Here is a 14,445-nt window from a genome sequence, read left to right on the forward strand (position 1 = left end):
CAGCAAATTTGTGGTAGTCTTCGCCTTTCCTAATGCCTTCAGTTCCTCAGAGTTCAGTATAATTGATATTCTATTGTAAAGAAATCAAAATCAAAAAGGGAAAATTGCTTAGTGATTCTGCTGCTCTGAAGATGTTTTGCTAAAATTCTCCTACCTGTGTCTCAACGCCTTTCTGTCAGACCGACAATACTCTGTGTTTTGACCCAGAAGGATAGTGTAATGGAATAGTATGTTCATGTCCCTTCTCCTGGCTGGTATTAATGCTACAAGCATTACAAGTTAGATCCTTCACTTATATCCAAGGCAGAGCTCCCAGGAGAGGCCAATTAAAAATATGTAAATTGTCACAGAAAAAAAAGCCCCAGAACAAATACAGAAACAAAGTGAAATCAACAAGGACTCTGGTGGCACTTTAAAGCAGTGGTGGGGCTACTGACCCACAGAAAAATCAGACAGGGGCCGCACACAAGTGAGAAGCAAAAAACTAAAACAAAACAAAAAAAACCCTCACTGGCATGGCCCCCAACTGAGGAGAAAGACACTCCTCACATTCCCCTGACACGCCAGAGCCTGAGGGGTGGGGGTGGGGGCAAGCCTATTAGATTTGTGTGCTCCTGCCTTGTGGTGGGGCAGCGGGGAGGCTGGAACACCAGTGTGGGGTCCCCAATGCTGGGGGGAGCCCTGAGTCTCATGGGCCAGATCCAGGCAAGCTGGGGGCCGCATCCAGCCCCCGGGCCTGAGGTTCCCCACTCCTGCTTTAAAGACTAACAATTTTTTTTAGGATATTAGAATATAAGAAACAAAGTGCAAGCACTGAGATACTTTAAAAGATTGCTGGAGCTGAGGAGAAAAGCAAAAAATGCCATACTCCTTTTTACTGTTCAACATTTTTTTAAAACTGCAACCATCTCTAATAATCCCCAGTTTCTATGTGGGGTAGATGCATAAAAGACCTATTGGAGTAAAATATACAGCACACTACTACAGGTGATTTTCTTATCTCTAATGATTCTCACTGTCAGGATTCTCACTCCTGCAAGGTAAGAAGCTTAAGAAATGGCCCCACAGAAAAATGACACAAGAGCATCAATATAGACTGTGCATCATAGATAAAACTTCATGCCCCATGAGCACTGACATTCGAGTGTCATCATCAGTACACAAACTGGTCTGCCTCTGCTGAGAAACCCTGTATCTGAATGTAAGATGCCAGCAACACTTGGAAGCTGAAATTGCAGGTTTCATAGTATCCTTGCAAAAGACTACAAGTGAACCAGCAAAGTTAGATTGATTCTCCCCATTGCCGCTTCTGAAACATGAATGTAGAAGAAGGAAATCTGGACACCTCGGTGTGAAGCTGCCTTAAGTTGGAGGCCTCAATAGAAGTACATGGGAAAGACCCTGGCCCTGTCTCACTACATGCTGTGTTCATCCTTATAGGAAAAGTGCTGCCTTTTCTGAGGACTAAAATCACAGTACCTACAGATATCAAAGCTGGCACACAACTGCCAATAGAGGGCCTGTCTTTTACTTTGCTTCAGTGTTACTGTTCTTCAGGATAAACATTCTTCTAAGAGTTGATGGAATTCTGTCAATCATGTGTGTGGAGCTAGGACTAAAGTGTAAGAATCTTAGTGGATAATATCTTTAGTAAATAATGTTTATCACTTATGCAGTAGCTTGAGCTGCCTCATCACTGTTTGGCTTAGTGCAAACAATACTTCTAAACCAGGCAACCAACAGTGATTTAAGTATATTCCCAATCCTGGATGTCCTGAAGCTTTTACAAGCAGAAGATGCCAAAAATTTTAAATAGCATTGATGCACACTGCAGAATTTGAAGCTACCTTCACTGTTAATGGTATCTGCTAATAAGTTATGGTCCTGAAGAAAGACTCCACACTGATAACACACAGGGGATTCAATAAAAGTGTATTATCATTTACACAGCTAGCATTCTTGTGTTATAAAATTAAATAGTTAATTTTTAAAAATCTTACATGGACTATTAGATAGAATACTGCATCATATGTGGTCTTTTTATATAGTGTGATCTAGTGGGGGGTAAAAAAAGAAAGGAAAGCTGTAAATATATCCTAAACCAGATGTTGAATTAGCAGTACTGAATGTGATGTAAATACAGTGTTCTGGCGTTAGAGGGCACAGTGGTACTAGTTACACAGCAAGTCATGGATATATAGTCTATTGTCAGTATTATGAAAGTTTTTTTTTTTTTAATGCTGACAGATTTTTCCAGAGACTGATAGTAGGAATATAACATGTAAATACATTTTATCTCCATAAAAATAAATCATTGACAAGAATAGAATTTGATGTATAGTTTGAAAATAAGCATTCTATAGACAAGCTTTGACTAGGTTTTTACTAGATCTTAATCCAACCCAAAATACATTATCCATGTATCCATAAAAAAAAAATCTATGTTTTAGCTTCCACAGGAAAACATTGCTCTGAATTCTCCTTGACGTGAATCCTTCTTTTGTCTTATTTTCAGGGATCTGTGCAATCATTTACCCCATCTCCTGTTGAATGCCATTCCTCGGGGCTCATATCCAACTCTCCAGTCTTGTCAGGAAGTTACAGCAGTGGAATCTCTTCACTCAGCCGATGTAGCACATCAGAAACTTCTGGCTTTGAAAGTCAAGGGAATGAACAAACTATTCCAAACTACAGTGTTTCTGAGGAGCCGATGAGAAAAGAAAGTAAAACTCCGCCCCCTTACAGTGTTTATGAACGAACTTTGAGACGGCCTGTCCCACTACCTCACAGCCTCTCCATTCCTGTCACTTCAGATCCACCAGCACTGCCCCCCAAACCTCTGCAGGCGCGGCCAAACAATCTGGAAAACAGTAGCAGGAGGACTGAACAGGTTCCTCGGCCCAGGCCTCTTCCTCGGAAAGTTTCTCAGTTATAAATCACTTTTATATTTACTTGCAGTGAATTCTTTACCATTTATGAAATAATATTGGAAAAAAGTAAAATACATTTAGTGTAGGCACTTTAATATTTTACCCAAATTTTCTTTTACGTGTTTTTAAATGCTTATTAATACTTTGTTACACGTTATTAAACACAATTAATAATTTTGATTGACAGATATTACAGGAAGCATGAATGAGAGAATTTTGTTAATTTCAAGTGGTAAATATGAATACATACCTTTTTGGTATTTTATGTTCATTTTTATAAAAAATTTATTAAATCTAAAACCACCTAAGCTCTCATTTGCGTTAGTTTTATGCTTCTTACAAAATGTCATCTGTGCTAACTGATCTGATTACTAGAAATAAATGCACGCTTTCTAACAACATTGTTTATAGGTTAAGATATTTCTGCAAGTACTCTAAAGGTTGTTCTCCCTTTCCCATTAGCAAGTTGGTCAATTCAAATATATGTGTATGTTATAGTAGTAACAGTGGGGGCTGTTTATGCAAGTTACCCCACAAGTAAAAAGTTGTAAGGAAACAAAATACTTCTTTTGTATTGCTTTCCAAGAGTAACTAATATCCACGTTTCATTCAGTGGAAAACACCTTTCTGGGAATTAAATTGATTGTTGATAAGCTATTGTAATAGGACTAAAGAGTTTAACTCCTGTATCTGGTGCACGTCTTTCTTTTTCATGTGTGATATATTTTTACTCTTTCAGTTAGTCCACACACAAATCCCATTAACAGTTAGTTGCGGGTTTTCTCCTGTCTTTGAAAGTTAACTTAAAAAATATCCTCAGTCCCAGAAGAACAAATATCCAGATATTATAGAGGCACAAATGAATGTGTCCTGTTAATAAGGATGAACAGGAATCAATACTGATGAGTATCAGATCAATGCAGTAAGTGATCAAATTTAAAGAATATAAATCACTGGGTATGTATCAGTAAATTTTTAAAAGATAAAGGCATTAATTCACAATTCTGCACAAATTAGCAAAATTCCTAACAGCTCTTCAGGTATATTGTTACTAGAAGTTTTTGTTATTGTTGGTTTTTATTATTGATTGTTTGTTTGAACATAGTTGATCATGGTCATCTTTATTGAAGGAAGATGATTGTAGACTGTTCTAGGTTGAATTTCTGTAGAGCTATGGAAAGCTAATGCCCAGTTGCAGGAGTGTGGAAAAAGCACCTTGTGTATGTATTTTTGTAGCTCTCTTTCTTTTACTTATTGTTTTTAACATTTGGTTGACAACAGATTTATGAACTGTATTTTAAATCATGCTGTTAAAATATCCTCCTTTTTTGGGGAAGCTCATTTTAATTTTAATTGTTAGCTTTGTTGATAGCTTAACTGGAAGAAAGTGACCACTTTTTATATTCTCTCAGTGAAACCTTCAGCAGGTATATGCTGTTGATGGTAGCTATAGAGGTTTTCTATAATAAATGTTCAAGTATTTTTGTACATAACTGCTTAATTTTAATAAGGAGTGTACCATTATGTGAAAAAGCAAACAGTTGTGTATGCAGTAAGATTGTTATAATTATGCCAAATACTTTATGTATGGAAAAAGAATATTTGTACATATGTGCTTTTAACAATAATTTTGCCATATTGACTTTACAGTTTTGAATGTCAGAAAAAAATAATATATGTTAAAATATTTATGTTTTAGTGAAAGTATTCATAACTGAAAAAGGAACATATGGATTTTAGCTTTGTATCTTGCCTATTTTGAAGTCTGAAATTCCTTGAACTAGCTCTTGCTTTTGACTATAACAATTTTGTGTCTGTAACCACATTATAAAAGATGTAGAAGGCTACATATTTATGCTGGTATAAAAGGGGTAATGCCTGAGATTTAAATAAGGTGTCACAAGTAAGATAACAAAGCTGCTTTGATTTCCCTTCCCCCTCACCCTGTGTAGTTTAATAGATTGGTTGACTAGTGCTTGAGCACAGTATGAATCAGTGTTATTTGCTCCTGAAGCCATTCATTTTATTTCTGGCAGTGAGCAAAATTGTTGAATTTATCATTTGCGTCTATTATTGAAGTCAGCTTTGCAGCAAAACATTTCATGAGGTTTCTGTTTACACAGATGCTCCCGTTGGTTGCTGCAGAATAAAGTTACTTGATTAATCTTTATAGTATAATTTGTTTTTCACAGCGGAGTAGATTATAAATCAGTTTGTCATAAAATTAAACTTTCTGCCTCCTTTGCTTGAAAGATCCAACTTTCTTTCTTATAAATATCTCCTGGAGTGAGTTAATCCTTTCCCTGCTCAGATCTGTAAAGGCTTTGTCAGACAATTGCCAGGACAGTAAAGATTTGGAGAGCATTTACCTGCACTTCTGATCAATACAGGCCTGTAAAATTTGCTATAAGAGTAGGCCATAAATTAACCAATTTGAACTCAGTGTTTTTATAACAAAAGACATTGGGTATGCTCTAAACAATAGGAAACCATAAAAAATGACAGTGAAGTACTGTAAAAAGGAGCTGACACATTTTCTGCTTTGCCAGTTTTGACAAATTGTTTCTATAGATGAGCTTTTCTTCCTGGCTTCTATAAAAATGCAGTCTGAAATTTGTCATATATGCTACAACACCCAGAGCTTGAAAGGCTACTGTAAATAAAGCTCTCGTTTGAATTGTATGCATTATTCATGAATGTAATTTTATGACTTATTTAGTGACATTAAGCAGTCCAGAAAATAATGCAAGAGATGTTTCTGATAGCATACCTGGCGGGCTGTCTGGAATGGTTTTACCCGTGAGCACGTGTCTCAAGACAGACTATCAAAAAACAAAGGCAGATATCTCCAAAAGGTGGTAGGTTCTAAAATTAGATTTCACCAAACCAGTAACAAATGTGAACTCCTGGGTCCCTTAGGCTCTCCAGCCTATCTTGCCACCCAGATAAAATGAACTTAATGGTCATATAAACTAAAAATCCCATGTATGTCTGGTAGAGTGATACCCGCCTGTGGAGAAGTATGTCATAATTAGAATGATTTCCCTACAAAGCTGCTCCACAGGCCATACACACCATTATGTCCCCATGCATGCCCATCTTCCTCCCTTCCCCCAGCCTCACCACGTTTACATTTCCTGCAGAGATGTGTATGCCACACACACCTCTGCTTTTTAAATGTATTAAGAGCCAACAAGCTCTTAATACATTTAAAAGGCTAAAGTGCGATGGGGGAACCCAGCACGAGCTGGGACAGCTGATTCCTGGCTCTCTCGCAGGGCTCCCCTCGTCCTCGCTGCGCACCAGCCTTTTAAATGTATTTAAATACAACGTATTTAATAAAAATATTTTAAATACATTTAAAAGGCTGGTGCGCAGCGGGGGGAATCCTATGCAAGTCGTGAATCAGCTGTCCTGGCTCGCGCTGAGTCCCTTCTGCTGCACTTTAGCCTTTTAAATGTATTAAGAGCCTCTCACCACAGACTCATTGCTAGGTGGGCGCTCACTACTCACACACAGGTGGATGATGAAGTAAAGTATTTTTTCAATCAATCAAAAAACTCAAAAACGGAGCACCTATGTTGTTCCACCTTAAATGTTCCTGGGAGGGGGTTAAGTAGTGGCCCTAATGCATATTTTAGTGTCATGTTTTTCTTTTCATTGAATTATTTGTGGGAGGAGATGGGAGAGTGGGAATGGAGGGTTCATTGTCATAAATTACAGGAGAAAAGAGTCCACACTAGTTTTATGAAGCCTTCCAAAATATTAAGAGGTTTGCCTGTCACTGTAACAGACATCTTCATTCCACTAATGATCTTTCTCCATGCTGTGTGTGTATGCACACTCTCTGTAATAACATTCTCCTCTCGGGGTATTTTAAAGACCAATTCAGCCTCCAAATATAATAGCAGGAAATGACTGCTGTGATACAGTTCATAAATTGTTGAAATTTCTATGGTAGATTTAAATACATGTTTTACATCATTGAGTTACTATTACTGCTGGATCCGCTGGTGTACTTTAATTTGCTCCATTTGTTTGAAAATGATATAGCAGGGTGACAAATTATAGCCCTACATATTTCTGAAATATTACTGGGACTGTTGTTTCTTCTCACTCTCCATGGCTTCCCTAGAAGTTTCTATTCAAGGGAAGACTCTGTTAGCAGAAACCCAGGCCTAAACTGTACAGTGTGTGTGTGTGGGGGGGGGGGGGGGGGCAGTATTTGTTGAGCATCACTTTTGTGGGGGATGCTTTCAGTGCTTTGTTTGTAATGAAAAAGCTGGCAGTGGCTAGGGGAAGCAGAGTAGGGCAGCTTCAGCACCCCTTGGTGGGAAACAAAGCAAACTGGGGCCCTCCTTGCTTCACTTCCCCCTGCCACTGCCGGTGAGTGCAGGGGGCTGGACTCCTGCTGCCAGCTTTGGCCCCTTGGTCTTGTCGGTCATCTGAGCCACCTCAGTTGGAGTAAGACATGGGGTGGAGCAAGGGCTGGGAGCGGGCAGAGTAGAAGCTGGGAGAGGATAGAGCAATGGGGGCCTGTGGCAGAGGAGGGTTGTCCTGGCTCCTCCCAAGGTGGTGTGGGGGGGGGCCTACATGGCTGATGGCTCACTGGCTTCTCCCTCACCAGTCACCTATGCCATGGCTCAAGCATTTTTTTCCCTAAGATTATGATCGCAAGGTCTTTTAAAACACCCACCAGGAGAGGTGAGAATGCTTATCTGTAGAGTATACACACACACCCTTCTCTAGGGACAGGGATTCTAAAATGCATCAGGCCAGAAACCTAGCTAAACAGAACAACATGGACAAAGCAGTACTCAGTGTTTAAACAAAGCGTGAGCTCAGTGCAAAGTGTGCCTTGAAAGTGGAAATATTTGCTCTTGCTGCAAAAATACCTAGAGGCGGGTGGGTATGAAACAGATTTTGGAGAGAATACAAAAGAGTTGAATTTAGAGTGAGCTTTCTGCAGTCCCCTCACCCTTGCCCTCCTGATCTCCTGGCCAGTGCATCCTTTAAGAGAGCAGAACGTTGCACACGTGCTCAGAAGAGGTTTCATAGAACAAACTGTCTTATATGGTTTGAAGCTCATTGCCTGCTCTAATCTAGAGAAGTTTTACTGTCTATTTTGAGAGGAGGATTTACCACATGAGCACTATTTTCAGTCCACCAGGGAACTGATGCAGATTGCTAGCTATGGTCTAACCAGCATGTGCCTGATCATGAGACACACCTTCTTTCTGAGATACTCAGTTGACCTGATTTCATACTATAGCTGCAATAAAGCAAAGGAACCTGCTCCTATGCTCATTAAAGCTCTTTATTGCAATAACAGAGAGAATGAAGAGCCTTCTCATCTCATCCCAGAGTATTTCACTGTGGATCACATCCTGCATCAGGACTTGCTATGACTTGGCTAAGGTTCCAGCTCTGGGATTGACAGCTCATTCTTCAACAGCACAGGCATCCTTGGTGACATTCCTTCTGCAAGTCCTTATTCAGGACATAAGTAGAGCTGCAATGTCATTGTCCATTCACATTTTCATGTCCCATTACACCACCACACAATAGGCAACGGACAATGCAGCCTTTGGAAGGGCACTCCTGCAATCAGCTCAATGAGCTTCAAACCCCGCCTGTGTAGAAATTGTTTGAGAGTCACCTATTGGAATGGATATCAGCAATCACTCAAAGAAGAAAAAACGGTTACCTGACTCATGTCTATTCCAAATCTCACCTGCCTCTCTTCTATCAGAGATTTCCTCACATCAGGCCATGCAGGGGCAAGATTTGCTCCCCAATACTCATTGGATAAGATGGCTGAATCCTGGGAGTGCAGGCCATCCCTGCTGGCTCTAATTCCTGAGTTAACTCTGCGTAGCACCCAGAAGGCACAATTCCATTCTTCCGAGCACCACAGAGAAAAAGACATACAGCCTTGGGGTGATTTACCTTTTCAGGGCAACTTCTGGATGGCTCTCCAGGGAAACATTCTAGCCTTCCCAGTCTATTTTTCTCCCCTATGTGTATTCCCATTCACAGAGCCTGTGCAGGGGGCAGGTCTATCATGTTTGTATCCAGGGGGAAAAGGGCATAATCCAGACTACAGGCAGTCCCCGGGTTATGTGAATCCGACTTATGTCGGATCCCTACTTATGAACGGGGTGACTCACCCCGCACTAGCTGCGCGTCCCTCCCCCCCCCCAGCACACTGCAGAGACGTGCCGCGGCGGTCCCACCGCCCGCGTCCTCCATGGCAAGAAAAGCTGCTCCCCCCAGCAGACCAGGGAGACGCGGAGCAAAGCCACGGAGGATGCAGGCAGCGGGACCGCAGCACGTCTCGGCAGTCCCGCCGCCCGCATCTCCTTGGTCTGCTGGGGGGCGCAGCTAGTGCGCCCCCCCCCAGCAGACCAGGCTTTTCTTGCTGCGGAGGATGCGGGCAGCGGGATCGCCGAGATGTGCCGTGGTCCCGCTGCCCACGTCCTCTGTGGCGAGAAAAGCCACTCTGTGTCTCCCTGGTCTGCTGGAGCAAAGACGCGGAGGATGTGGGTGGCAGGACCGCGGCGGGTCTGGGCGGTCCCGCCGCCCACATCCTCCGCGTCTCCCTGGTCTGCTGGGGGGGGGACGGACGGACGCAGCTAATGTGCCTCCCCCCCCCACAGCAGACCAGGCTTTTCTCGCCGCTTGTCAGTTTCAGCAGCGGTTGAATCAGGACACCTGGGGTAGAGCAGCTGGGGGGCTGCCGGGTTGGTCCCACAGCGCCAAGATGCGGCGCTACTGGACCAACCCAGCAGCACCCAGCTGCTCTGCCCCAGGCATCCCCAAGTCAGCCGCTGCTGAAACTGACCAGTGGCTGACTACAGGAAGCCCGAGGCAGAGCTGCTCTGCCCCGGGCTTCCTGGAATCAGCCGCTGATCAGTTTCAGCAGCGGCTGACTTGGGGACACCTGGGGTACAATATGTACCAGTTCCAACTTACATACAGATTCAACTTAAGAACAAACCTACAGTCCCTATCTTGTACGTAACCCGGGGACTGCCTGTACAACTAAAACTACAACTGCTGTAAATGCTACTGATGGAAGCATTTTATTAAGAAATCATTGGCACAATCATGTTCCATATCATAATAATCGTGTTACTGTAAACCTAACTCTTCCTTTTTTGCTAGCCTTATTCCTAATTATGTGAGCAGTGTGATATTGTAAAGTATTTTGGGGCTGGGGATTGTGTCTTTTTACTTGTACTTTAAAGTGCCAACATGCTTTTAGGTACTGTAATAATAATAATTAACAATAATACATTATGATAGGTGAATCAGTGCATTTCATATCGGAAGCTGCCAAAAGGGTGGTATACAATTCTGAAGCATAATTAGTATTTATGCTCCTTTTACTTAGGAAATTATTGCTTCTTTACTTTGGAAAATGTATTTAGAGTCTTGAATTTATTTGGGCTTGTAAACTGGGTAGCTCCTTGGATTTTGTTACGGTTCTTTTGATTTGGTTTCTTTTTCTTTTCTTTTTTTAAGAACTCATCAGCCATTCTTGCCAAGTGAAACTTGAGGAGTCATTCTGAAAGAGATCCTGAGGCAGCTAGAATGATGTTGCTGCAGAAAACCCTTTGGCTGTTTTGCTCATTAGTGACATTTTTATTCCATGCAGAACTAGTTACACGTATCTGACTGACCAGGGATACTCTGAATAGGCAATAATATGCTTTCTGCAGCAATAGACATGACAGCAGAGGGCAGGGTTAGCTTGTTAGCTATGTTTCTCTAATTAAAGAATGTACACATAGTGTCAAGTAAAAATCAGTTGTCAGAAATTTCATCTGATCATAATTGATCGTCAATAAATATGTTCTAAACCAGACTACCAAAATCTCAGCTGTGATCATGTGATCTCAGCTAATGACTGAACTAGCTCCAATAGTTGAACATGACTGGGCTCTACCTTAACTGGAATAGAAATGATTCCTGCCCGCAGGACGAGATGCAGAAGTATCTTGTAACATGGAGTAGTTTCTGGACTGGGCTGTCGGGCCTAATCTTTTGGCTGTAGTTATAGTAGATCCTGTGATTCTGCATGTATTGTGGATATAATATTTTACCCAAAGGAACTGAGATATGCTCTCTGTTTAGTGCCAAAGGAATCTGTGGCATCTTCAGATGACATATTGATTTTACATAAAGCAGTAAATACTAAGGTTGGATTAGCCCAGGCTGTCTCTGGAAACCATGAGATAAATCACTCTGATACCTATCTTGCTCTCCCAGGGGGAAAAAGAGGCTTGCTTGGAGTTTACTTCTAAAAATAAAGAGGGAGATATGGCTGTTTATTAAAAACGAGACACCCTTCTATTTTCTGTGGTCTTATTTCAGTTATATGCCCACTTGGAAAACTTGTTGCCAGCAAATCGGATAACATACATCAAATAATCCTCTCTATGGTCTCCTGTCTTCCCATATGCTTGTCAAAGAACGATCTTGAAGCAGAAAGGTGCACTGACCTGTGAGTGTGTATAAACAAGGGCCCATTTCAAAGGCCTTTTTTACACTAAAAAATTAGGTTGACATATGCTGTATTACGTCTAATTAATAATGTGCACGTCCACGTTACCGAGCCTCTTCTGCTGACCTAAAGGGCTTGTAAAATTGAATCCTGTAGTCTGCCTCTGCAAGGCTATGTCTAGACTGCAGGCTTCTTTCGAAAGAGCCTCTTTCGAAAGCATCTTTCGAAAGAGCCTCTTTTGAAAGATCGCGTCTAGACTGCAGGCGGATCTTTCGAAAGAGCAATCCGCTTTTTCGAAAGAGCACCCAGCGAGTCTGGATGCTCTCTTTTGAAGAAGCCCTATTTACATTGAAGAACGCCTTCTTTTGAAAGAGGAACTTTCGAAAGAAGGCGTTCTTCCTCGTGAAACTAGGTTTACCGCCATCGAAAGAAAAGCCGCGTTCTTTCGAAATAATTTCGAAAACGCGGCTTGAGTCTGGACGCGGGGGAAGTTTTTTCGGGAAAAGGCTACTTTTCCCGAAAAAAACCCTGAGTCTGGACACGGCCCAAGAGATGTAGCACTTGAGTCAACATTCACGGTCAACACAGGGATACTATAGACACAGCACTATGTAATTTGAAGGGAATGGCCTCCAGGTGTCCCCGAGTGCTCCTCCGTGACCACTCAAGAAAGTACTTTCAACACATAAGCAAACTGTTGAACAAAGTGTTTTTGCAGTGCTTGAGGACAGGTGCCAGGGGCAAGCCCTGCACAAACACTGTTGAACAATTCGCTTGTGTAAGTTGCATTGGGTTGAAGTAGGGGGAAACAGGAAGCACACCCTTTCCCCTTTTTAAAATGATGCTGGTGCCTGTCCTCCAGCATCATCCTGGTTGTTTGGGAGAAGGGCCTACAGCCTGAAACTATTAATCCCAGATGTCTGAAAAGCTGCAGCAGCAGATCTCCCGCCCCTTCCCTCTTAGCTTACCATGGCTGTCAGCAAACCACTTGAAGTGCAGCAGTTCAACTTGTGTTGTATCTTGTAGTAAAATGCTTCTTTTAAAACAAGATTTAACCTTGCTTCTCAAACTATGTATGCACTGTGATGAAATGCTTCTTTCAAAACAAGATTTAATGTTGTGCTACAATAAATATGCACTGTCAGTGCTTTGCATTCTTGCAGCACGTACGCCACACGATGACAGAGACTGTCCTAGATTAGAAGGTGGAAAAAGACAATGTGGGAGAACTTGTTCCTCATGTTCCCCTAAGACTGACAAAACCCAGTTCAATGCCTAGACAATTGCACTGTCAGGGAGCATGCAGAATAACCAAGAGGACAGGAGAGCATGGCGGGAACATGTGAGTAAGACACAAGATGAGATGGTGTGGCTTATGAGGAAGCAAACAAACATGTTGAGGCATCTGGTTGAGGTCATAGAGTACATTGATGCATTCTATGCTGAACCGACTGCCTTCCTCACCAAGTTCCACATCCTCCTCTCCCAGATGTGCTAGAATGTGGGGTGTGCGGGAGAGTTCTGTCCCCCTTGTGCTCAACTCCTGGGGAGGCTACGAGAAACAGAAGGCTCCCATTCCCACAGCTTTGCTTGCGATTGCAGTGTGTGTGTGGAACATGGTGCAACTCACCATCTTTGTACCTCCTGCTGGTCACATGGGAACTGACTCAGCTCAGTGTTAGAGCACCCCCTTCCAGCCAGGCTGTGTCTACACTGGGCCACTTATTCCGGAAAATCAGCCGCTTTCCCGGAATAAGCTGCGAGCTGTCTACACTGGCCCTTGAATTTCTGAAAAAGCAATGACGCTCTACTGTACAAAATCAGCCGCTATTCCGGAAAAACTATTCTGCTCCCGCTCGGGCATAAGTCCTTATTCCGGAACACTGTTCCCGAAAAGGGCCAGTGTCAACAGCCCAGTAGTCGTTTCTGGAAAAAAGCCTGTCACTGGGCCTTAGACTGAGAATGCTCTGGTATCTATGCTAGCAGGCACCTAGTTCCTTCTGTCTCCAGAGCAGGAGTGAGAGTGTCTTCAGCCTGGCCAGCCATGTCTGGGCTCTGATTGGCTGACCCTAGCTGTCTTCTCTCAGGGCTATTTTAACCCTTTTTTCTCTGGAGTGGGGTGACTGCCACGCTACACAGTACAGTTGTAACTAGCCTGTCTTTATTTCTCCCTCACCACGCTGTATTAACAGCCTCTTTGGCTTAGATTGTCTTTATTCTGCTTTGGTCATCAGTATTTGTGAGTATGATAAAAATTAATGGATTGAGGCTAAAAGGTTCTTCATTCACCCAGTACACTTTGGTTAGTGGGGGTGAAGTTTCCAAGGCAGTAGATGCAATGAAGGAGGCTATGACCAACACACATAAGTATCACATCACTGTGGACCATTGATGAAACTGGTTCTTAAAGCCACATGGTGATGCAGTATACCTTGATGTGCTCTTCTTATTACTCTGGAGTCTGGTTACTCAAAACTGGATGCTAGGCTACCCACCTCATTCCCTCCCCATCACAGAAACTTTTCTCCCTTACTTTCACATATACTGTGAAGCACAGAGCAAGCAGCAGCAATGGGAATATTGCTTTTGTTGAGGTCTAACTTAGGAGGCAAACTGTGCCAGTGAACATTTAAATGTCCAACAGCACATTCTACCACCATTCTGAAATTGCTCAGCCTATGATTGAACTGCTCCTTACTGGTGTCCAGGCTGTCTGTGTACGGCTTACTGAGCCATGGGAGCAAGAGGGAGGCTGGGTCTCCAAGGATAACTATTAGCATTTCAAATTCACCAACAGTAATTTTGCTGCCTGGAAAGAAAGTTTCTTCTTGCAGCTTTATGAACAGACCAGAGTTGCTAAAGAAGTGTGCATCATGCACTTTTCCCAGCCATCCTATGTTGTGCATTGTGGTGACTTGGTTACATTGAAGACTCAATGTAGACAAATAAAATCAACCTAATTTTGTAGTGTAGATATACCCTAAGACTCAGAGACATCACACCATG

At 42.4% G+C, this 14,445-nt stretch overlaps 1 protein-coding gene across 2 annotated transcripts in view; it reads left to right on the forward strand.

The window, feature by feature from the left end:
* The window catches only part of DOCK4 (dedicator of cytokinesis 4), a 392,744-nt gene extending 386,607 nt beyond the window's left edge, over positions 1-6,137 (forward strand). Inside the window, exon 53 of one of the 2 annotated variants that reach the window (XM_006122512.4) lies at positions 2,516-6,137. In XM_006122512.4, coding sequence (XP_006122574.2) covers positions 2,516-2,935 — 420 coding nt within the window. In that variant the 3' untranslated portion in view covers positions 2,936-6,137. The remainder of the gene's footprint in view (positions 1-2,515) is intronic. The other variant, XM_006122513.4, reaches the window with a different exon arrangement.
* Positions 6,138-14,445: the final 8,308 nt, after the last annotated feature.

Source organism: Pelodiscus sinensis, chromosome 1 (genome assembly GCF_052426305.1).
Source record: "Pelodiscus sinensis isolate ZL-2025 chromosome 1, ASM5242630v1, whole genome shotgun sequence".
Classification (NCBI taxonomy): Eukaryota; Metazoa; Chordata; order Testudines; family Trionychidae; genus Pelodiscus; species Pelodiscus sinensis.